General features: G+C 43.2%; 9 protein-coding genes across 10 annotated transcripts; 6 read left to right on the top strand and 3 right to left on the bottom strand.

Annotated features, from left to right (window-relative positions):
• The first annotated feature begins 498 nt into the window (after positions 1-498).
• On the top strand, positions 499-1,396 carry LOC6736957 (serine protease 1). The gene has a single exon (XM_016170926.3). It carries the CDS (start codon positions 537-539, stop codon positions 1,344-1,346), a length of 810 nt encoding a protein of 269 aa, XP_016030597.1. The 5' UTR covers positions 499-536; the 3' UTR covers positions 1,347-1,396.
• A 204-nt stretch (positions 1,397-1,600) lies between these two features.
• On the bottom strand, positions 1,601-2,462 carry LOC27207276 (serine protease 1). The gene has a single exon (XM_016182997.3). The coding sequence runs from the start codon at positions 2,424-2,426 to the stop codon at positions 1,638-1,640; it is 789 nt and encodes a 262-aa protein (XP_016030598.2). The 5' UTR covers positions 2,427-2,462; the 3' UTR covers positions 1,601-1,637.
• A 483-nt stretch (positions 2,463-2,945) lies between these two features.
• LOC6736958 (protein tantalus) lies at positions 2,946-4,875 on the top strand. 2 transcript variants are annotated; one of them, XM_016170928.3, is made up of 3 exons: positions 2,946-3,267; positions 3,327-3,517; positions 3,572-4,875. In XM_016170928.3, the coding sequence occupies exons 2-3, from the start codon at positions 3,462-3,464 to the stop codon at positions 4,410-4,412; spliced, it is 897 nt and encodes a 298-aa protein (XP_016030600.1). In that variant the 5' UTR covers positions 2,946-3,267; positions 3,327-3,461; the 3' UTR covers positions 4,413-4,875. The 2 variants fall into 2 exon arrangements, with proteins under 2 accessions (XP_016030600.1, XP_016030599.1); XM_016170927.3 differs by having other exon boundaries at positions 3,431-3,517.
• Positions 4,876-6,818: 1,943 nt separating this feature from the next.
• On the top strand, positions 6,819-9,180 carry LOC6736959 (chymotrypsin BI). The gene is made up of 3 exons (XM_002083770.4): positions 6,819-8,214; positions 8,273-8,448; positions 8,517-9,180. The coding sequence occupies exons 1-3, from the start codon at positions 7,694-7,696 to the stop codon at positions 9,146-9,148; spliced, it is 1,329 nt and encodes a 442-aa protein (XP_002083806.1). The 5' UTR covers positions 6,819-7,693; the 3' UTR covers positions 9,149-9,180.
• Positions 9,139-10,719, bottom strand: LOC6736960 (brachyurin). Its single transcript, XM_002083771.4, has 3 exons — positions 10,217-10,719; positions 10,057-10,155; positions 9,139-9,501 (listed from the first exon to the last, which is right to left on the bottom strand). The coding sequence occupies exons 1-3, from the start codon at positions 10,674-10,676 to the stop codon at positions 9,188-9,190; spliced, it is 873 nt and encodes a 290-aa protein (XP_002083807.1). The 5' UTR covers positions 10,677-10,719; the 3' UTR covers positions 9,139-9,187.
• A 3,381-nt stretch (positions 10,720-14,100) lies between these two features.
• LOC6736962 (organic cation transporter protein) lies at positions 14,101-19,378 on the top strand. Its single transcript, XM_016170930.3, has 3 exons — positions 14,101-14,697; positions 17,256-17,698; positions 18,050-19,378. The coding sequence occupies exons 1-3, from the start codon at positions 14,309-14,311 to the stop codon at positions 19,198-19,200; spliced, it is 1,983 nt and encodes a 660-aa protein (XP_016030601.1). The 5' UTR covers positions 14,101-14,308; the 3' UTR covers positions 19,201-19,378.
• Positions 19,379-19,936: 558 nt separating this feature from the next.
• On the top strand, positions 19,937-21,282 carry LOC6736963. The gene has a single exon (XM_002083774.4). The coding sequence runs from the start codon at positions 19,971-19,973 to the stop codon at positions 21,279-21,281; it is 1,311 nt and encodes a 436-aa protein (XP_002083810.3). The 5' UTR covers positions 19,937-19,970; the 3' UTR covers position 21,282.
• Positions 21,283-21,314: 32 nt separating this feature from the next.
• Positions 21,315-23,102, bottom strand: LOC6736964 (T-cell activation inhibitor, mitochondrial). Its single transcript, XM_002083775.4, has 3 exons — positions 22,859-23,102; positions 22,374-22,798; positions 21,315-22,315 (listed from the first exon to the last, which is right to left on the bottom strand). The coding sequence occupies exons 1-3, from the start codon at positions 22,941-22,943 to the stop codon at positions 21,368-21,370; spliced, it is 1,458 nt and encodes a 485-aa protein (XP_002083811.2). The 5' UTR covers positions 22,944-23,102; the 3' UTR covers positions 21,315-21,367.
• A 246-nt stretch (positions 23,103-23,348) lies between these two features.
• On the top strand, positions 23,349-23,920 carry LOC6736965 (U6 snRNA-associated Sm-like protein LSm5). The gene is made up of 3 exons (XM_002083776.4): positions 23,349-23,517; positions 23,590-23,786; positions 23,846-23,920. Exons 1-3 carry the CDS (start codon positions 23,469-23,471, stop codon positions 23,873-23,875), a joined length of 276 nt encoding a protein of 91 aa, XP_002083812.1. The 5' UTR covers positions 23,349-23,468; the 3' UTR covers positions 23,876-23,920.
• Positions 23,921-24,045: the final 125 nt, after the last annotated feature.

Raw genomic sequence — 24,045 nt, forward strand, 5'->3', positions numbered from 1 at the left:
AGCGATTCCATATTCATGCTTAATACGCAACCTGCAAACCTATGTCCGAATTTTTTAAGAAATTTAACTACAACAACATTTAAATCATCTCGTATGCATGATCAATATTACCACCGCATCTGGCTGGTTATATACATATGTACATCCGATAATGACATTGATCATGCTTGCAGACTATTTTGTAGTATACTTTCTAGCTTTGAAAATAATTTAATTTGTAGTTATTCCTGTTGATTTCATAAATTACAATCATAAATAACAATATATCAGCCTTCTAGACAGCAGTGGCAGAAACAGGAAAAAATATGCAAAGTTCATGGTTTTGTAGCTCCTTTATTGAAATTCTATACACAAAGTTACTTAGGTTGGATGACAATTATTGCTGGAAGCCGAAGTAATCGAATATGAAAGCAGATCGTAAATCTTCGAACCAACTGATTACGAATATTTAGAGCCGATAGATACCACTCATTTGGCCGCCTATATAAAGAAGTGCCGAAAGTGGAATTGTTTTAAGTGTAAAAATCATTTGAGCGATGAAAGTTCTAGGAGTTTTGCTGTTTTCGGCTTTCGCCTTGGTGGCGGCCCTTGAAAAGCCTGTTCCCGTGAAGGACATGCCCGCTGGCAAGAAGATTAACGGACGTATTACCAATGGATATCCTGCTTACGAGGGAAAAGTGCCCTACATTGTAGCTCTGCGCTTCGATAATGGAAACGGCGGTGGCTGGAACTGCGGAGGCTCCATCATTGGCCACGAATGGGTGCTCACTGCGGCCCACTGCACCTACGGAGCCAGTTACGTGACCATCAGCTACGGAGCTGTGTGGCGCCACCAGCCGCAGTTCACCCACGTTTCATCGGATCTTGTTACGCATCCGGAGTACGACACCGGTAACTTGCACAACGACATCGCCCTGATCCGCACTCCCCACGTGGACTTCTGGGCGCTGGTCAACAAGGTGGAGCTGCCCAGATACGACGATCGCTACAACAACTTCTACGGCTGGTGGGCCCTGCTCTCCGGTTGGGGATCTTCCTCTGATAGCAGCGGGATGACCGATTACCTTAACTGCGTGGACATCCAGATATCGGACAACAGTGTCTGCCTGGACTACTACGGCAGCCACTTCATCACCTCCAACCACCTGTGCTATGCCACTCCAGAGAACAAGGGCTCATGCAGCGGCGACTCTGGCGGACCACTCGTCCTCCACGACGGCAATCGTCAGGTGGGCATTGTGTCCTTCGGCTCCGCCGAGGGATGCCTGTCCAACAGCCCCAAGGGATTGACCCGAGTGACCGGTTACTTGGACTGGATTCGCGACCATACTGGCATTTCTTACTAATAAAGTTCGCCATTTTGAGAAATTAAACAAAATAAAATAGTGCAGCCAAATCCTTTGGTTTTCCTTAACGAAGCTAAATTTTTTATAGGACATTACATTTTGCTGTTTCTGTCCCAGTTTAAACTACTTCCTTGAGCTAGCTCAACTCTATCCTGAAAAACAAAATGATCATCAATTTAAGATGCCATATCCTCAAGCACTTGACTATTTTCTTTTTTACTATTCTTCTATATTAATATCATACTTTCAGGAGGTTTTTTTATAATTGCTTTATTTTATTAAATCATATATTTAGTAAGAGATGCCAGTGTGGTCGCGGATCCAGTCCAGGTAGCTGGTGACGCGCACCATACCCTTGGGACCGTTGGAGAGGCAGCCGGCGGAGGAGCCGAAGGACACGATGCCCACCTGGCGGTTGCCGTCGTGGATGACCAGTGGGCCACCGGAGTCACCGCTGCAGGTGCCCTTGTTCTCGGGAGTGGGGATGCAGATCAGGTCGCCGGAGAAGCTGCCGTAGTAGTTCTCGCACACGGAGTTCTCGCCAATCTGGACATCGACGCAGTTCAGGTACTCGGAGACGCCGCCCTCATCGGAGGTCTTGCCCCATCCGGAGACCAGAGCCCACCAGCCTTGGTAGTTGTTGTAGCGATCGTCGTACCTGGGGAGCTCCACCTTGTTGACCAGCGACCAGAAGTCGACGTGAGGAGTGCGGATGAGGGAGATGTCTCCAGATCCGTGCTCAATGAAGTCGCCACGTCCCACCCAGTGGGTGTACTGTGCCTGCAGGCGCCAGAGGGCTCCGTAGTAGATGGTGACCGATTCCATGCCATCGGTACAATGCTTGGCGGTCATCACCCAGGTGTTGCCGATGATGGAGCCGCCGCACCAGGTGCCTCCACCGTTCTTGCTGAAGCCCAAGCCGACAATGTAGGGTACCTTGCCCTCGTAGGCAGGATATCCCATGGTGATCCTACCCTCGATCGAGGGCTTGCCCACGGGCACATCCTTCCAGAAAACCGGCTTCTCGAACGCCGTGGCGGAGGCAATCACCCCCAGAAGCAGGACCGCTAGCACCTTCATGTTCCTTAAGTTTAGCACACTTAATAAATGCAAACAAGCAAAGTCGCCACATTTATAGCTCTTTTTTCAACCGGAAACGAAATAATCCGCTGGGAACATAATTTACAACTCTCCGATAACCACGGTTCATGTTTTTTGTGTGCGGAGTTAGCCAACTTGAGGAAATCTTTCCAATGGAAATTGGCACTTTCGATAAGATTTAAATGTGGCCATTATCAAAGGAGGCTTGTCAAGTTTGGATTTATTATGACAATAAAATATATTTGCTTTATTATGCTAAACGAGAATATACTTTATTTCATTTTACAAAACAAATAAACACACTTACGGTCCCCACTTTTGAACTCTTTGATAACTAAAACAATAGCAGCCTTTCTTTTTATAAAAAAATACATTTACACTATTTAAATGCAACGGCAGCTTACAAGCAGTGCTACCACTCTTTCAGTAAGCGAATTCACCAACCCATTAGGCCTTGCCACAAGGCAATCGATAACTTCTCACTTATCCGGAACTATCGCTGTTGGCTGAACACAAGTACACTATCTATCGATACTATTATGAGTGGTTGAACCAGCTCTAATCCAAGCTGTTTATTTTACAAAAAGAACACAAAAGTTGTAATTCTGTCATTAAATTAAATGCAAAATAGGATTTTCCAGCATCATTGCATATAGTTAAACCCAGATTTCGGAAAAACCCTATTTGACAGCGAAATATTTTGCCTAAAAATAGGAATTTGTGGATAAATTACCCCCCGGAGTGACAAAGATCTGTATTGTCATACAGACGCCTGCAGAAAAAAGGGTTTTACAACAAGGAAATGAGCTATTTTGCGAAGGTTAGTAAACTATAGGTAATCTATGACTTCCAAGATTTCTAACTCAAGTTACTGAGCAGTTCCGATGGCTTCAACTGATATCTTTGAGCTAGGATACAAGGAATAAACCCTTAATCAAAAAATATAACTAGTATGTATGCACTCCGTTTTTTTTTACTGTTAGGTATGATTTCTAAAATTCAACGGCAAATATAATGGATAACATAGTCTACGACTTTGCAAAGATCACGTTTCAAGCAAAAGACAACAGGTAGGCCTTTAGAATAATGTCTATCTGAAACTAGCACTAAAATCCATACTTCAGGTCACCCACTAACTCCAATTTCTCGTGGCAACTAAATAAGATGGCCTTGTCGGACATGGAGGAGATGCAGGACACATCCGAGCCCATAGCTGCACCCGAATCCGATGACAATGTCAGCAGTGAATCTCAAGACTCAGACGATGTGGACTCGCAATTGAGTCGCTGCGAGGACAACGATGATGACAGCGATTGCATCAGTGGATCCTCCAGACGTAGTTCCACTTTCGGAGCTCGGGCGGGCGTGGCTCGTCGCAGGATGCCCGCCAGGGTGTCCAAGGACAACTTTAACCGGATCTGCAGCGCCATCATGAAACCCATCAAAAAGAAGCAACGCAAAGAGCTGAACACAAATGCCCAAACCCTTAAGAGCATCGAAAAGATCTACACCAACAAGCGCATGAGAAAGTTCACGCCCACCAATCTGGAGACAATCTTTGAGGAACCCAGCGATGAGAATGCCGCCGATGCAGAGGACGACAGCGAGGAGTGCTCCATCAGCAGCCAAGTGAAGGTAGTCAAGGTGTGGGGTCGCAAACTCCGCCGCGCCATATCCTTCAGCGATGGCCTGAACAAGAACAAAATCCTGTCGAAGAGACGCCGCCAGAAGGTGAAGAAGACCTTTGGCAAGCGCTTCGCACTCAAAAAAATCTCCATGACCGAGTTCCACGATCGTTTGAATAAGAGCTTCGACAGTGCCATGCTGGAGGGTGATGATGGAGAGGCGGGAGGATCGGCGGAGACCATCGACATCCCCAAGACATCCATGACCATGGAAGACATACAGCTGCCGACAATGAGCAGCCAGCACCAGTTCCTCATGCAACCGGCGGGCTTTGAGTAAAGAGACTGAATGATCCATCAAATACGCCCTACATTAATCTGCATTGCATTAAAACTAGCTAATAGTGCCCAAAAATAAATGTACTGATTACCAATTATGAAGTTAGGATTTACGTTCGTTTGGTTAACTTCTCACCTTAGTCTTAAACCCCATAAAAGTTATATATGAGTGTAAATAGCATGTAGAAAAAAAGAAAATAAGAGCTATACCTAGACCTATAAACTTATCCAGCCATAGAATACGATTCTGTGCCTAGCCATTAAGATAATAAATAAAAGTTGAAAATACATATCCATCCACTGTCGTTCGGAAAATCCTGTGCGATCACTGGACAGAGATCTTTTATCTTTTTAAACACTGTGGGACTCATAATGAATTAATTTTTAAGTAATGAATATGTTTTATGTTTTATAATTTATTGGACACAAAATAAAATCGTTTTTTGAGATTTCTTTATAATTTAGTTCTAGACGTTTCTGTGGTATTAATTTGAGGTCCAGTTATCAGTTCCCCAAATTCCAGCTGAAACCGAGGTGCCAATTTCGTGATATAATAAGCTATAAAGGCAGATTTGGGGCGGTAAACAGTGCGCTAACGAGGAACACTAAAATAAACTAATAAATAAACCAAATTCGAATGCGAAACGGAAGCGAAACGCACCGAGGTGGCCAAAATCCTGGACGAATTGTGCGAGCCGGGTGGCGTTCAAGCTAAATTATTTAACGGCCGCCGCGTGATTAGCAAGTGCAATAAAATGCAGTAACAAAAACGCGCCCATTATTAATGAGTGCAACATGCAACGGGAGCGATTATGCAGCAAATATATACGTAGATATAGATATAGACGCACCACCGCACGATATCGAACTGCACCGCCGCCTAACGAGGGGGAGGTGGGTGGCGGTGCTGTGGTGCAGTGGCGCTCTGTGTTGTGGTGCATTTGCTGTTGCATTTGCATAATCAAGCTGTTGTGCCTCACTGTTGTTACAGCCTCATTACATTCGGCTTCATTTCGATCCAATCCCGATCTGATTTACCTCAATTCGATTCGATTTGAACATATCACATCATCGGCGAGCGCGAGACGATTTGATTTATTTGCTTGGCTAGTCACACAGACCGCAGTAATTTCCTAAATCGACAACAATGGCCAGCCGGGTAACAGAAATACTTTCAACACCAAATAAAGCTGATTATCTCAGCCAGCGGCAGGCGGTGCACGAATTAATTTAATTAACAACACATGCATATTTTATGCTGCACTTCATTTCCTGCTAAGAATTCTGCGCATGCCATTGCAGTGCCGCATGCAATCGAATGGAAAACTGTTAATTTGTCTATGAGCCGCAGACAGGTGTCCGCCCCCAATCCCATGCCAAACCCAGCTCATGCCACTTCCCTTGAACCTGCCACATCTGCCCTGGCAATAACCTTGAGGTCTGCAGTCCCAGTAGACGGCTTAATTTGAATCAAAGTCGTACCATCAAGTTGAAGCCACTGTGGTTGCTGAAGACAAATCGCACAGTCAAGCTTGGCGAACTTGAATACTTTTTAAAAAGCAGACTTGAAATCAAAGCTATCTGTAGAAACTATATTTGGAAAATTTATGGAATTTTAATTTGTAACGGAAAACTCCATCTGATATTTAAATCAATAAGATGCATTAAATCACAAGTATACCTCTTTACATATTACAATATTATTATTTCTTATTTTTTTTTAGTAAATTGCTATCTGGAATCCAAATTGAATTGAACTTACAGAGGGTTGACTGTACGACCAAATAATATCCCAACTTAGTCTGAAGATGGAGCAAAGGCGGCTTGCAAATAGTAAAACTATAACAGCTCCAGTTGTCGTTTCACTTACAACAAACCACTGGAGCTCTTTTCTCAATGGAAGACTGTGTCTTCGCAGACACCAAAAGAAAAGAAAAAATATATAAAACACGATCGCAAATGCATAATGAAGATGGAGTTAAAGCGAGAAGTGAGTGAAGTGGGGAGTGATGTAATAGCGCCAAAGCGGGCGGATAACTAGAGTTACAGCTTCGCATTCAATTTAAATGGCAAAACCACAAACACAGGCCCGAGATCCACGGTGAAATGTAACCTATGCGGCACATATTTCCATTTTGCGACTAAAATGCGGACCCCCGATCGAGCCAAAGGGCGGATTCCGACTGCGAAAAGTGACAGTTCCTCAATGAAAAGAGGAGTCGAGTCAGATGCAAATAATGAAGAGTGCTGGTCGATTGACAGGCGCATTATTCAGTGGCAAATTTATCCAAATTGATGCAACTGCATTTGTGCGCGGCCAGCTGAAATGCAGCCAAATAGATGAAATAATTAAGGCGGCGCGCAATTTCAGCGCTGCTGGCAAAAGAGTTTATAAAAATGCTTGCAACCTGCGCGCCGGCGCAGTGGCTAAATAGACGCGAAGAAAGCAGTACTGGCGACTGGAGGTTACGACGCGCGTTGCGATTTCAACTGGGGTTTTCAAAGCGGTTAAGTGTCCAGTAACCAGCGTAACGGCTTTGCAAAACGGGAAAACAAAAGTGACCAGTGGGTGAACGAGTGGCGGCAGGAGGCGAGCGGCGCGGAAGTGGGTTACAAGAGGAAGCAAAGGAAGTCAGGAAGTCCAGCTGGCGAAGGAAAAGCAGTTTCAACTGTCAAGGAAGCAGTGATAGAACGGAACAAGCAGCACAAGACTATTAGGAAGCAGCATAGCAAGCAGTTCAAGGGATTTCAGTGTCACCTCCTCAAATCCCTAGAGAAAACCTGTACCAAGGTTAACGCCTCCAAAAGCTTTATTAAAAGGAGTAAAGCGGAATAAAAATAAAAATAATTAATTAATAACACATAAAAAAAGTCTTAAGACAAACTGACCAGACAGGAACAAATTCTTGAGAAATCTAAATTTCAATAACAAAAACCTTTTTAAAATTTGTAAGCGGTGTGTATTCAGGCCAGGATAAAAGATTATTATCTAATTATCTAAACAGCTATTGAGAAACTAAAATAGGAAAATCTTATTAGAATAGTCGCCAAAATTAGTACGAAAGCAAGCCTCCACGAAGTTTTACCCCCTAGTACTTTAGTATTCCTATAAACGCTGAAGGTCCCGGAAGTAAGCAGTTTTAGAATCCAGGCATTCAGCTAAACAGGAAACCATGCAAAGGAAACACAGTTAGCAGTGAAAGCAGTCGAATCAACATAAGTGCCAGCAATTGCACTCGCAATTAAAAATTAAATGCGTGTGCGAACAAAGCGACCAAGCCAATGTCAAAACAATCTGCAAGTGCAAGTGCCACGCTGCTGCTGCTCATTTGGCTGACATGGCTAACGATGCACTGCATCGCGTTGGACTGGCAGCAGGTTAAGCCGATGTACCTGGTGTCCATGTACCCGGGCCCCGCGGGTCTCTCCACTTCCTCGTCCTCCCCATTTTCCTCCTCAGCATCCTCATCCGGTTCCCTGGAGCACGATGCGGAAATGAGTGCCAGCAACGTGGACAATCGACACATGAAGGGGTTGGGAATGGGCAGGGAGATGGGCGCTTTCAGCGAAGAGGACGATCGGGAGCCACTGGTTCTCAATTTGGAGACCACGCCGCTGATGGAGAAGATGCTGCCCGAGGGCGCGATGGCGATGGATCGCATCTTTGGCGGTGATGTGGGCAATCCCCACTGTTTTCCCTACCAGGTGGGAATGCTGCTTCAAAGACCCAAGGGTCTATACTGGTGTGGTGGCTCACTGATCTCTGATAAGCATGTCATCACCGCGGCTCACTGTGTTGACATGTAAGTGACCACAGGAAATACTAACGATCCAATCATCTTAAGGTTCTACATTATGCAGGGCGAAGAGGGCCCTGGTTTTCTTGGGCGCCAATGAGATCAAGAACGCCAAGGAGAAGGGCCAAGTTCGACTGATGGTGCCTAGCGAAAACTTCCAAATCTACCCCACCTGGAATCCAAAGAGATTGAAGGATGACATTGCTCTGGTAAGACTGCCTCATGCCGTCAGCTTTAATGGTGAGTTCTGGTGAAAAGTTCCTAAACAAAGTGAACTACCTATCTTTGAAATATATACACCATTTTAGAGCGCATACATCCTATTCAATTGCCGAAGAGGCACTACGAGTACCGCAGTTTTAAAAACAAACTGGCCATCGCATCCGGTTGGGGTCGCTATGCCACTGGAGTCCATGCGATCAGCAATGTGCTGCGCTACGTCCAACTACAGATAATCGATGGACGGACTTGCAAGTCCAACTTCCCGCTATCCTATCGAGGTACAAATATATGCACCAGTGGAAGGAATGCGCGTTCAACTTGCAATGGGGATTCGGGAGGACCTTTGGTTCTCCAAAGGAGGCACTCGAAGAAGAGAGTCCTGGTGGGTATTACATCCTTTGGCAGCATATACGGTTGTGATCGAGGCTATCCAGCGGCCTTCACCAAAGTTGCCTCATATTTGGATTGGATTAGCGATGAAACTGGTGTTAGTGCCCACCAGGATACCACGGAGGCAATATTCTTCGATCAGTATGTAAGGGAATATGGAAAACCACGTCAAAGTCGACGCTTGGAAACGGAGGAGCAGTTGGAAGACGATGTGCCCGACGAACTAGATGTCCACCCGAGACCCGCTTCCGATGAGGACATCTCTGAGGATGTCAGACCACGAACACGGTCACGTCCACACTCCGAACACGAGTTCTATTTCTTGTAACCCAAAAATAAACGTTTATTTTAAGATCAAAATCAACGCTTAGTTGCCGTAGTTGACCACACCAGTCTTCTCTTGGATCCAGTCCAGGTAGTAAGTGATACGGGTGAAGACACCGGGCCATCCCACCTCGCAGCCGAGGGCAATGCCGAAGGAGGTGGCTCCAATCAGGGTGTTGCTGCCGTCATCCAGGACCAGAGGGCCGCCGGAGTCGCCGTTGCAGGTGGAGGTTCCGCCGGTGGTCTTGATGCAGATGTTGCTGGCGGCAACCAGGCCGAAGTACCAGGGAGAGCAGCCGCTGTTGTTCATAATGGGAACTCTGGCGAACTGCAGAATGTCGGTGGCTCCGGTAGCAGCTGTGTGGAAAGTAAGGAAATATAATTTAGAACCGTTCTAAGATAGTTATAGGAACTACTATAAAGAACATTTTTAAAGATTAAAAACTTATTAAGCTTGTTTATAAATAAATAATAGAATATTAAACTAACAAAAGAATATAAATAAAGTGTAAAAACAATGTTGCGAAATAATAACAAAAGCAGATTAAGAGTCCATAAAAATCGAATTTTGATAATAAATTTTAAGTGGCCTTTCCGAAGAGATTTAAGATTGGCCAAAGGGAATATAAAGTGTTAAATTGGGTTTTTTCGATCGTAAATTGCATCAATGAAATACCAAAAATAGAATTTCATTATAATTTTAGTCACTTTCTAGAATAATTTTGGTTTGTTTTACTTATTAAAGTATTTAGTATTAGGAAAGATTTATTAGCCTATTCTAAGACTGCTCAAAACTAACACTCACTACATGTTTTTCAAGTGCCAAGCTTGCTGGTTGCGTTAATATAGCTCAACTTTCTCTGGTAGTTATAAAATTGTAGTTCATTTTTACTAGGGGCTAAGGTCACTTACAGTCGCTGATCTTGCCCCATCCGGAGGCAATGGCATTCTCTCCGCCGTAGGTGCTGTAGCTGTCGGATTTCACGGGCAGCTTAGCGGGCTGGATGTACTCTGTATAGTATATTAGTTAATTGAGAATTTCTGCAATAAAAACGAGTAACAAAACACTCACTGTTGAACTCAATGGGCACTGGCAACTTGATCAGGGAAATGTCGTTGGTGATGGTCTCGGCGATCCACTCCTCGTGCACGATCACATTCTTTGTCTCCACGAAGATGATCTGCTGGCCCTCCTCCTTGGCGTTGGTGCGGTCGTGGGCGCCCAGGTAGACATCCACTCCGGTGGTCAGGCTGTCCGTGCAATGGGCGGCGGTGATGATCCAGCGGTCGCTGATGATGGTGCCTCCGCACCAGGCAGCTCCTCCATTGACGTACAGCAGTAGTCCCACCTGGTAGGGGAACTGGTTGGGCTCGGCGATCTGACCTCCGGTAATCCTTCCGCTGGGCAGGGTCTCGCCATGGACCTTGGGCATCGGGGTCTCGATGTTCAGGTTCTTGACCGACTTCCAGTCCACAGCCTGGGCCCCAAGGATGGTGGCCAAGAGCACAACCGTAGCGCAGGCGAATTTCATTTTGAACTTTAGGTTTGGCCAAGAGCTCGGGCACTTTTATACGGATTTTAAAGGAAGCGTGGGTATCATAATTCATTGGTAATCTTTGGTGAATTAACCCGCCTGGAGTTAGCCGAGGTGATTTATTATCGTCTATTGGCCACTACTGATAGAGCCGATGCTACCGATATTCCAAGCGATAAGCAGGGCAAGCAAACCAAGAAGTGTGAATCGTTTTGGCCCATATTGGCAATAAAACCCAATCATGAGCAAATTAATCAGTTCGTAGTAGGCTTATCTATAGCAGTGATGACAAACCAAAGGCAATTAACCATTTAACGATGGTAAATTATAGGTTTTTTGACACTAGTTTTACGTTAAGACTTCAAATAAGTCTTATAATAATAATTTCTTGAATATCATTCACTGCAGAATATGTTACTAAAACAAAGCAAATTCACCTTTGAAATGTTATACTCTTTTTATAATGTAATTGTATTATCTGTGCTAGAGCTTATCTGTAATACTTGTATTGGAGGCGATAGCAAAACCGCTGACATCGATTAGCAAAGGGGTTTTGTGATTTAATTGCATAACTCATAGAGCCCACATTCATAATTCTGCCAGTTTAAACTGCGATGTGCCTATGATATGAGTAAACAGTCCGATCGTACGTGTGAGCTTCCTGCCGACTCATTATGATGTCATAACAGCCGATGCACTTCCCCCAATTCAATTAAAAGGTTCGGTATTTTCAAAACAACTTCCAAACTTAATTAAAGCATGATACTTATGGAATCAAATGGAAATAAAATAAGTAAAAAAAAAAAACAGCTGAAACAAAAGCTGAGAACTAAGCGAGACATGAATCAAAGCGGAAATGGATTTAATGCAACAATTTTTGTTTGCTCAACTGAAGGTCGTCTTAAAGTTGAGCGGGCCCAAACAAAAGCCGTCACAACAATCTGGCCGAGACGAAGTCTAACTGGCCACAAGTTCACAGAGAAGAGCCACACAGAACCCCCGTACCGTTTCCCATAGAAGGACAGATTTACCCATTTAATTAGCACAGCTTTCTAAAAATTATACAACTCAAACGACACCTGTCAAGTGCCCAGGTAGGCACACATAAAACCGAATTACCCATATGACACTATCTCGTTATAAATCTGAAACATAGCCGTTCTATTAGCTCCGCAACAATCGTTGATAGATACATTTAGCAAATTGGCAATAATAAATGGCAAAAGTCCTTGAAACAGGCCCACCACAGGCAGAGCTAATTAAAACATTAAATGCGTAGCAAACTTTTAAACTGTAACAAAAAACACATAGCCAACTGAATCCAAATCAAACTGGGTGTGAAGCTCGTTTCAGAGGGTCGAACACTTAAATACACTAGGAAGTTCATAAAGTCCAAAGGAGAATATCTTTAGGATGTAAATATCTAGTATGAACTTAATTTTAAATCATCAAGTTTTGAAACCGCTGCACTTCAACGGCTGTTGATCCAATTTCATTGATGATCCACATATCCACACATGATAAAAATATCTTAATTCAAATGCGTGGCCAATGGCTAATCTTATTTATGTTACATACACTTAGCAAGTGTATATTAATAATGTAATTTATAAGGCGGGATTAAACTGGTTTAAAGCAGCAGCGGTCAAGAGAACAATATTTTCGAGTGCAGTTGTAATGAGAAGCGAAATTATTTGATATGGGTGCGACTTCATAATTAATATAAATGAATACATGCGCCGCCGCCCCCGGCATGTAACATCTTAAATATCTTAAATTGAAAACACGAACATTTGTAAATAAATAAGATAAAAAGGCATAAACACATCCAAATATTAATTTAACAGTTAAGCTCTGAATGAAATATATGTATCCGTCTAATTGCATGCACGCACTCTTACACAGAAACCAAATAATCATATGCAGAATTCAAATCGAATGAGTTCAAAATTAAGTCGATGTGTAAATCTTTCAAAAGTGTGTCTCGAAAAGGAATAATGATGATTGCCAGTTTTGGAAGGAGGAACAAGTAGTCCTAATAAGACGAAGATGATAATAAATAAGATAAGCTACAATCGTAAATATGGAAGTACTTTTACTGGAAAATGTTGAGTTTAAAGAAATTTTCGCACTTTTGTGAAATTCGTTTGATTAAAATCACAAGGAGTTTTCTCGAAATAGGAATAATATTTATCTTATCATTTTAAATATATATGTTAATTAATAACAAAATCAAAATGTCTTAGTGGAAAAGTAATTTTCCATTGTTATTTGTTTTTTTTTTTTTTCAAACCTTTGTGAAATTCGAATTAGAATTTATTGATTGATGCACTACGCTATTATTTAAGCTCTGCATATGAATTATTATATAGATGTTAATCAATACAAAAATATATCGAACCCAAAAATTATATAAATTTTCCAAAAACAAATATGAATTCGCAATGGAAAAGTACTATCCTAATATCAGCAAATGATGAAATTCGTATTACAAAGCTGTTAATTAAAAAACAAGCTTTCAATATTATTTTGGTATAACCTAGATTGTTTCTACAAAAGAAAAGGTCTTGTTAATTTTTGTTTTTCAAGCTATTCACAAATAAATCTCAAGTAAATATGTTAATTAGTAGGGTAAACTACTAAAAGACGTACAATAATAACTTCTTAATTGTTGATGGATATTTTTTTCTTTGAGCAATATAATCATAGTAATATACATTGAAATACATTAAAAATTTAATGGAAATATAAATTAATGAATAATCACATGATAACAATGGCAATTGCAACAATGAACTGTTAAGCTTAAATAAATTGCCGTCATGTCTTTGAAGGCTAATCCCCCCACCTCCCTCGATCATCGGTCTCTAACTCGTTTTGTTAGATGGCTTTATCCGTTGTGGAGTTTACTACCCTCGCTGCTCAATTTATGAATGGGCCGTGACGTATTTATAAATATAACAAATAACAAATTCTTTTTGCTTAGTTCCTCAATCTCGCCGAGTGGCTTTGGCATGAATCACGGGCATTCTACCACTTGTGGGGGTTATTAATAAAAATCTGGACCCAGCTGGGCCCAAAAGATGTGCACGGGCACCTTTCGAACTTCTGGGAGTCATGGATCGTTCGGCAGGCTTAAAAATAAGCAGCCAAGAGCTCTTAACACAAAATGCCGCCATAAGATCAGGCATCCGATATGATCGTTTGGGGCTCGCCTGCGTTCTGTATCCCCGGCCGATTCACAGCCGATTCAGAATACCGATCCGTTCCGATACGAAACGAACCGGTTTGCCAGCTGTGTGAACCAAACAAACAGCTGCTCAGCTGCTAAACTTTCGCTGCCGGCGGTTTCTTGTTCTTGGCAGCAAGTGCAGCGTCTCAAACCCCAAGCCCCAAACCCCCAAAGCCGACCTTCTTGGCCGAGCTCATATAAAAACGGCATTTGGCGCGCGTGCTCAGTCAGTTGCAGATTTGAAACGGAAACGCGCGTGTGCGCCGCAATCGAATTCGATCGAGTATTTGGATTTCAAATTGGATTTTACGCCGTTTCGGTCAAGTTCTGAATCACTTGTAGTGACACACATAAGGCAAGGTCGCGGAATACCACAGTGCCCCTAAAGTCAATAGTTATGGAAGGCCAGGCCAAGCAAGCGTACTTCGTTAATGAAGCATTTACCAACGAAGAGCCCCCACAAGGTGGAGGTGGAGCAGACACGCTGCATCGTCGGAAAAGCGGCGGTGGCAACAAGGAACTCCAGCTGGACATGGGTGGCTTCAAGAAGGGCCAGGAAGTGTCCGGTGGCAATGGTAGTGATTCGCTGCCACCTAGCATGGACTTCGATGACATACTTCCCCTGATCGGGGAGTTTGGCCGATATCAGAAGCTACTGTTCATCTGCATGATACCATTCTCGTTCTTCGTGGCCTTTGTGTACTTCTCGCAAATATTCCTCACCTTGATACCCGAACAGCATTGGTGTCATGTGCCCGAGTTGGATGGCTTGGATGTGGAGGCCAGGTGAGTTAAGTTCGGATTGAAGAAAATCTCGCAACACTCAGGGATTTTCCCTCGAAAACTCACGAAGTCAAGGAAAAACACAAGAAAGAGCTTCTTTGGCTCCATGGTTCGGTTATGGCATCCGCAGTTGAGCGCGTAATTCACGTTATGTGTGCCATAAATATTCAAATGTGTTGTGAATAATACCCGTAGTCGATCGTAGGTGGCCAGCACACTATACTATATGCAAAACTGCTATACTGCATGCAAAACTGCAGTAGCCGTAGACGTCGCCCCAAGTGCTAAATTGTAATGAAGACTTTGTGGCTATTCAAATGATCATGAATCTATTAGACAACGTGTTTTAAAACCTTATGATTGCCTACAGCTGTGGGTGCTAAATAATAATAATTACTAAATTAAAGTCAGGTACGGTATGTGGTAATGGCCATATCAATTCTTCGATATAATTGCTTTAAAAGTAACATGTTATCAAGTTGATATAAATAATGCTATCAAGTTAACTAATCGTTTTAGGGGTCATAAACAAAAGAGTGCGAACAAATAATAAAATAAACTTATTCCAATCTAAATTGTTAAGTTAAAGTTGCAATGCATCAATCGAATTGTAAATCAACAAAATATTACTCATAATAATCAATCATAATTGTACTTTTTATTTCTCAAAATAAACTAAGATTCGAATACCCCAAAGTTCAAGGCTTAATCGAGATCGAGAAGTTCGAAGAATTCAGCAAAAATAACAACAAATAATTGTATTTGCTTAACCACAATTATCTACCTTATTTTCCTGAACCCCTTTTGCACAATCAATTCAAACAATCCCCATACGGAAGTACTATCATTGTGCGTAAATGGCAATCTTAAAAATGCGGTTCCGTTTTAACTTTCACAAATAAAGGCAATTGATCGATCTTTATAACTAACAACCAATAGTACCAATCACCTTGGAATCGAAAGGCTAAGGCTAATACCGGTTAAGCCTGCAAAGGTATATGTGTGTGTATTAGCTTAACCAAACTGGATAAAGCCTTGTTAAAAGAACTGGCCACGCGAAAAGATTTGGCCGCTCTAACCCCCATTACCAAAATTCTCGATTCTACATACTAGTCAAATTATATATAAAGTGTTCGCAAAGTCTTAAAGCATGCAGCGCGATTCAAGTTGAAAACGAATGAAACGTAACGAAAAAAACGAGTGTTCTGACCAGAGTCATTAGAGCCAAGTTGGCATAGAACGGCCAGTCGGGACGACCTTGGGCCATGATTGGGTTTTCCACTCTGAGCGGCGGCTTAATAAGGCACAGAACCTTACTGCGAAAAACGTTCATCTGTATAATTGCCGGGCCGAATGGCCCACCGATCGGTTCAGTGGCAAGGAGACCGATTTCCTCCGCCACGGAGTGGGTGGTGGGGTGGTGGGATGGTCTGCCACCGCGGGGGGCAGTTAGATAAGCCAGGTTGGCCGGCCAAATTGTTTAATTAGCAGCAGCGCAGCGTGAACGTTGCGACAACGCAGCAGGTAGTAGCAGCAACTAAACACAGGTAGCAACAACAATCATCAACAAGACTAATGTTGTGTGGCCGCGATGATGTGAGACCGCCGACTTAACGATGGGCTAAAGTCGGCCAGTTCGAATTTAAGACACTCTTCTGGTCTTGAAATTGGGTTGGAAACTGAGCACTCGAAAATTGCATTTTTTAAAATTAAATATTATTTAAATTTGAATTTATGAATTAACAGAATCCGAATATGTATTTTGCATGAACAACGTATTTTTCATATCCCATATTCAAATAAAAAAAAATATTTCTAATGAAACATTCCCTTTCTAAGTTATGAAACGCAAGTGAATAATTCCTATATCAATTTGTCTAGCAGATTATGTTAATTAAATCGATTAATGTCAAAGCTTGCTCGCGGTATAAAATATAATAATGATAATAGATTTTGCATGAGGGATGAAGCTTGAATTTGATTTGAATAAATCCATAACTTGAAGCGGCTGTTGACATTATAGAAGCGGAAAGCGGTTTTAATAATTATTTAAGTTCACCATTCATTTGTTATATTAATAATAATCAATCAATTGATATTTAACGTGAGAAAATTCGTACCCAATTTAGTTCGCAGTTGTTTTAATAACTTTGGTTAAAAGAAATAATTAAATACTTTAAATATTGCGTGATTTTGTAAGCCCCCCGTTTTACCACATTTATCACGAATGCACAGCAATCAATCTTGTTAATACCCCAAATGCAAACACTTTAGACCAGCCCAAATGGAGCAGACATGGACGGTTAGAGTGTATCCGAAAACGTTTAAGTCGCAACCGCATTTTCGAGTACCGCTCAAGATCATGATAATTAAGTTGTCTCGCATACATACATTCATGCTAAGATATATGTACTTCTGTTAGCTGTTTGTGTGCTCAATGCAGAAGTGTTGGCCATGGCTTAGAGCGTCTGAGAACTGGAGACAATTCCACATGCCTGACCCTGGATGAGTTAATTGCACTGACCGAAAAATAACCCCCTTTTCCTGTCTCCTTTTCTCAGACTGGCGCTTTCCATACCCATGACCAATGGCGAGTACAACAATTGTTACATGTACGACGTCAACTACACGGAGATACTTGCCCAGGGCAAGGTGATGGCCGATCCCCAGTGGCCGCGGGTCAAGTGCCGCCACGGCTGGTCATATAATTTCACGGAGATACCCTACGCGACGGTGGCCACCGAGCAGAACTGGGTGTGCGATGACGCCGCCCTGCCCACCTACGCTCAGTCCATATTCTTCCTGGGCGCCATCGTGGGAGGACTGCTCTTTGGCTGGGTGGCGGATCGGTTTGGTCGTATTCCCGCCCTGATCGGCACCAATATGATGGGACTCCTGGCCGGCGTGGGCACTGCCTTTGTCAGCAACTTCTGGGAGTTCGCCATCATGCGATTCTTCGTGGGCTTCGCCTTCGACAACTGCTTCACAATGATGTACATTTTGGGTGAGTTTTTGAACCTATTATGATTATTTATTTGAAATTTCGTTTAAAACAAAAAATATTATGTACTTGGAAATGGCCTTAAATTAGAATGTGAATATTTTCAATGATTCACTTCTTTAACAATCTCTACCCTGCAGTTAATTATTCTTCTGAAAGTTACTTGAACTTAAAAGGTCAAATTGTTATACTCAAAGTGACCACGTGATTTCAGAATCTAAATGTACAAATATAAACCTCTTTTTGTGAAGTGATTAAAAGCTGTCGGACATAATGTAGAACCATTCTAAAATAGAATTAGCAGCTAACTCCTAAAACAATGATAGACTAAGTTTATGTTTCATTTTTCCCCAGTTCTCGAGTACGTTGGTCCCAAGTACCGCACCTTTGTGGCCAATATGTCGATCGCTATCTTCTTCACTGGCGCCGCCTGCCTTCTTCCCTGGATTGCCTACTTTTTGGCAGATTGGAAACTCCTGGCCATCGTGACCTCTGCTCCACTGCTCTTGGCTATATTCACCCCTTTCGTGGTACCAGAATCAGCTCGTTGGTTGGTCTCACAGGGAAAAGTAGACAAGGCCGTGGGAATCCTGAAGAAACTTGAGAAGGGCAATGGGCGCCAGGTGCCCCCTCAGACATATCAAATCTTTACGGACAGCTGTAAGAGGATGCAGGAGCAAGAGGCCCAGAATGGCAAATACTCTGTACTGGATCTCTTCAAGTCACCAAGATTGCGGCGAACTACTCTGCTGCTTATTGTTATCTGGATGGCCATATCCCTGGTCTTCGATGGACATGTGAGGAATGTGGGATCACTGGGTTTGGACATCTTCTTCACCTTTACCCTGGCCTGTTTCACGGAACTACCCGCTGATACTCTGCTAACGGTGATCCTGGATCGGTTTGGACGCCGTTGGTTGGCCTGCAGCTCCATGGTCCTTAGTGGAGTGTTCAGCTTATTGGCCACTGTGGTGCCTGTGGGCATATACTCCGCTGCCCTGGCCATCATGGGCCGGTTCTTTGTGAACATCAGCTATAATATTGGTTTGCAATGGGCGGCCGAGGTCTTGCCCACCGTGGTTAGGGCTCAGGCAGTGGCCTTCATCCACATCATGGGTTATGTGGCCAGCATCATAGCACCATTTGTGGTTTACTTGGCCAACATTTCCCAAGCCCTCCCACTGATCATTCTTGGAATTTTAGGAATTATTGGTGGCTTGTTGGCGCTCCTACTGCCGGAGACCCTAAATCATGTCCTGCCACAAACCCTGAGCGACGGAGAGGAGTTTGGACGTGGTCAAAGCATTTGGGACTTCCCCTGCCTGGCCAAACAGGTGGACGACGATGAGGATGAAAAGAGAAACGCCGACGTGGAGGAGGTCCGATCTCAGGCTTTTGTGAGGGGATCCCAGACTGGAGCCTCCCTGAATGCCTCAACGGGTGGTGAACTGAGATCTAGCATCCTGCGCAGATCGACCAAGTCACGCAACTCCACAAAGCTCTAAGATCTACGACTATGTAGCTAATTGTTACTTATAGCAGCCAATATTCTATAGCTCTACCTTGCATTTTTAGCATCAAATAGCCTCTAAGTGTTGTTATAGACTTTTGTGATACTAGAAATAAGAAATTCTATGCACCTCTACAAACAATGAATAAAGTAAAGATATCAAAAAACGAAAAGTACAGATCTAGTTTACGTGAAACGGGTATAATGAGGGTAACAGATAGGTAATATGCATGTAAATAACGAAAAATTTAACAGATCCCGGGTTCTAAACCGGAAAACAAATTCAGCTTCGAACCTCACAAACTCTAGTAACATTTTACATTTGCAAATATTAAAAAAAAAACGAAGAATACATTTTGATACATTAATAATAATATTAGAGCAATTAACTTATAAAAAAAAAAAACAAATTATACTTAAATAATTTAAAAAAAATAAAAATTTGTGTAATACTAATAATAATGAACACCTCCATAAATTTGTTTCTAATTTAGATCACCAGCTTTAAGAAAACCTTTTCGGCTATTTTAACAAAAAGCCCCCGTTTAATTTTGGAGTATGTACGCGCTCAACCGTTTATGATCATTGTGTTTATCAGCTTCTCTGCAAGTGCAAAATGCAATTAAACGTTGTATGCATTTATTGGCACAAGGGTCAACAACCAAATCCCGATGTAAATATCCGATTGAACTACAAATAAGTACCGATTCTCCACTTACCTATATAAGCATCGCCCTTCGAGCGCATCCAACTAGTACAGCCAAAATGGCATCTTCATCCGCCTGGCTTGTCCTTCTCATGGGCATTGGCATCTCTGGCGCCCTGGATTTGAATTTGCAAAATAGCAGCAGCAAACTCTTGACGGTTCTCAACACATCTGCTCCGGTTCAAGAGTTGCTATACCACATCGATGTCTGGCGAAATGAGGCATCTGCTGTGGCCCAGGATAATCCTGCATCTTCCAATCTCGAGTCAGTAATTCGCTCTGAAGTTGGAGGTGACTGGGAGCGGGGTAGGCTAGTCCTTCAAATAGCGAATCAAGCCAGGACATTGGAGCTCAAGCAGGCTATTTACACAGCGTTGTGGAAGGAGCTCCAGCAGACCAAGCAGATTTACGATCCCCTAAAGATTTTAGAATTTTATGACCAGCTGTCTGTGCACACTGACGTTCCACTCCAACTGATGGATCATATTTACCGGGCTTTCATCAATCGAAGTGCCCAGTTATTGGAAGCTCCATTTCACACTGCCAGTCGAGTGGCCACTTTTCCATTGGTGGACTCTCTGGTCAATCGTCTAACATTCAGCACTTTGGATTATCTGAAAGATATTCTGGAAGTTCTCTACGATGCTGTTTTGGCCCTGGAAACACCTTTAAGTGTAGTGCAGCGCCTGGGAAATTTTACGGCTAGTTTGACGCAATTGGCTCAAGCTAATCTTCAATTACTTAGCAGGCAGGAACTCAAACGTGGAGACCCCGAAGTGCAAAATGCCCTGCAGAGCAACATCAGGAATTTGATTTCGCAGCCTGGCTTTGAAAAAGAAGTTACAAACTCCCTGCAATCGGAAATCTATGCACACCTTCCAAATGATGAGCAACTGCTGTACACCGCTCGAAAAGTATGCATCCGGAATGGGACTCAGGAAAATTCGTATATTTACGAATGCCCGCAGACGTACCTCATCTGCAGTAACGCTCGAGATCCAAAGAAGGCTGCCTATTTCATCCAACGTGGTCACAGTAACGACAGCCGGCCGCAATTTGCTTTTTATAGTGCCTTCTGGCGTAATCGCTACATCCTCATGGAACCAGCCACTGCAACCGCGAGCAATGCAACAAACTTGATTACCAAAAACGTTTACAGCCGGCCAAACATTAACTGGTGGAGAGTGGTATATGGAAATGGAGGGATTTCCTTTTACGATGCTGCCACTGAAAACTCCGTTCTGTGCGGTGGCGATCCTTTGCACTGGGATGGCGAGGAGCATCACGTCTACACAAGACATGCATCGCAGTTTTCAGCTCATAGGGCAGAGTGCACCTGGAGCCTCGAAGACTGCAGTGATGCCGCTTAACTGGAAGTGAGAAGGATTTCAAACCTTAATATCTATAAATTATTACTATGTTTATTTTGACTAATAAGGCACATGAGAAAATCCAACTACCTCTGCAGAAAATCCCAGGGTATGCACACAACGCCGTCGGTCAGTACCGAATAGTAGTGGGTTATGTGAAGCTTGCATCCCTGCAGTTCTTTCAACTGCAGCTGGGATAAATCTCTAAGGGATGTTATCATTTTGTCCGGGGTTATGGCATCATCTTTGGTTAGCGATTGCAACTGTAGCTGCTTTATGCACGAGTCCATCAGCTCCTGCTCGATGTGCTTGTCCTGAGCGTACTTCTTCATACGCTCCCTGGCCAGCTCCAGGTTTACGCTGATGAAGTCTACGAGTATGGATCCCGGACAGGTGGCTGGTGTAATAAACTGTCCCGTGGGGCTTACCATCAGAGGACCTGCCTCTGATTCCACCACTATGGTAAACTCTTTCAGCGTTTTCGGCCATTCCGACGGATATTTTTGTTTGCCTAGGTAATCGCTGAGCGAAGTGGTGACTTTCATAAGGTAGCTTGCGTAGCCACTTGCCTGTTGTTTGGGCATAAACTTGCGACGACCTATCTGGATGTTCAGTAAAACCTGAGACAGTGTTCGTTCATACACGGGCACCACCTTTAAATAGGCATCGTGGTGCGGAATGTTCTTGATGAAGTCAATCCAGGTACTGAGCACATCGCCGGTAAAAAGCATCACATGGCCTTCTAAACTGATGCCCGTAAAGGGAGCAAAAACCACTATGCGACCTTTCAGGGGAGCCATTTCCAACAAATGGGTGTTGGATAGTCGCTCAAGGGTCTTTAAACAGCCACGGTAATGCTCAATGTTCCAGCCGCACTCGTAACGAGCATCTTGCAACTCCAGTTTTTCTACCAGCACTTTTTTCAGTTTGTCGATTTCGGCCTGCAGATCCGCAGTTTCTTTAGAGCGCTGTTTGGCTGTGCCGGCATTCTCCTCCAGCCAGGTGGTCAGCACTGGACGCTTACTGGCACGCTCCTGGATTAAGGAAATGAGTATTTAAATGATTTTTTTAATTTCAAAGTTATCTACCAACATTCTTCAACTGAGATTCAAACTCGGCGAACTCCATGTCATAGTGATAGTCTTGGCTTGGTTTAAAATCTAAGCCAGAGGTCTTTGGCGGCTCAGGCTGGGCCTTAATGTTCTTTACATACTCCGTGGACAAGTTGCAGGACTCCAAAAGTCCTTGAATGAAGGTTTTGGGATCTCGAGTACTCTGCCAGTCCGTGCGTATTTGGATGAGCTTGAAGGAGTCTCGCTTGTCAGCATCCGAACTGGTGCGTACATAGAACTTGAGCACTTGGGTGTCCCCGCTTCGCTGTCTGCGTTCATACAAAGCCTCAAGATGCTCACTCAGCAATTTCAGCGAGTTCTCGTTGGTGTTTCTCTGCTCCGGATGCTGGGCAAAGAAGTCAGGATGCACCGCGAAGTAGAAGGGTCTCAGCGCCGTTGTCAGATCTGCAAAAGCGCCCAATCACATGATCATGTAAAAGTTGTGGCGCATTCAAATCAACTGACCTTGGTTCAGCGATCGGCGCAAAAGAAGGAAGTGCCGTCTGCTGGTGACCAATTTCCGGATCTTGGAGCCCAACGACATGGACATTATGTAAGCAGTGGGCGGCGGCACAACACTGCCCCGCGTCAAAGATGTCCAGCATACGGTAGCACTGCCGCGAGATTAAGATTTTGGATATATAACTCCTGATCTTGAATTATGAGGTAAAATTGGTAAGACCGTGGCACGGAATGCAAACTATCCGTTACTATCTGGTTAATAGTGATGGCACGTGGACGTTTTGAGGTCCCTCTTGCTGACAAATTGTTCCTTAAATTCTTGCGATAAAATAGTTAATCTAGGTAATTTTGTCAAAAGCGATTCCTAAATATTCCTACAGTCTTAGAGAGCATGTAATTAATTAGTTTTAAACAAAAACAAATGTGTACATGGATTATAAATGTTTAGCTATAAGCGAGCTAGCTCTAACCATACGATTTTGCAGCACTGACAGCTGATACTTTTGATGTGGCCAGTTTTTGCGCAGTATTCCGCATTGTTTACCTCGCTGCTAAAAAGTTTTTAGCGCAATTCCAATTATTGTAAATAATAGTACACAAATCATACGAAAATATGACTGCCGTTCCACCCCCCTCCAACATCTCAACCCTGATGCCATTGGGTACGTAAAACTGGTACCGTCTACAAATCCAGAGTTTCTAGCTTTTGCCGGCTTCTCCGTGATTCCCTTCAGAATTGGTGGACAAATGCATCGGTTCCCGCATCCACATTATCATGAAGAACGACAAGGAGATGGTGGGCACTCTCCTGGGATTCGATGACTTTGTGAATATGCTCTTGGACGACGTGACGGAGTATGAGAATACGCCCGATGGACGCCGCATCACCAAACTGGATCAGATTCTGCTCAACGGCAACAACATCACAATGGTGGGTGCTCTTTTTCGAAGTAATTTTTATTAAATTTCATATATAATTTATGATTTCAGTTGGTGCCTGGCGGAGAGTTGGCGGAGTAGCAAGGTTCAATTTGTAAACATAAATACATTTGTAAAATAACAAAACAGTCGTTTTAATATGATAATTGTCGTATGTAAATGTACGAGGTATGTTAAAAGTTAACAGTGGTCAAGCTATTTACAGTAATGTTAAAAGATTTTTGGTCCTAACAGGTACAATTTTAAAAACG

The sequence above is a fragment of the Drosophila simulans genome, chromosome 3L (genome assembly GCF_016746395.2).
Source record: "Drosophila simulans strain w501 chromosome 3L, Prin_Dsim_3.1, whole genome shotgun sequence".
Taxonomy (NCBI): Eukaryota; Metazoa; Arthropoda; class Insecta; order Diptera; family Drosophilidae; genus Drosophila; species Drosophila simulans.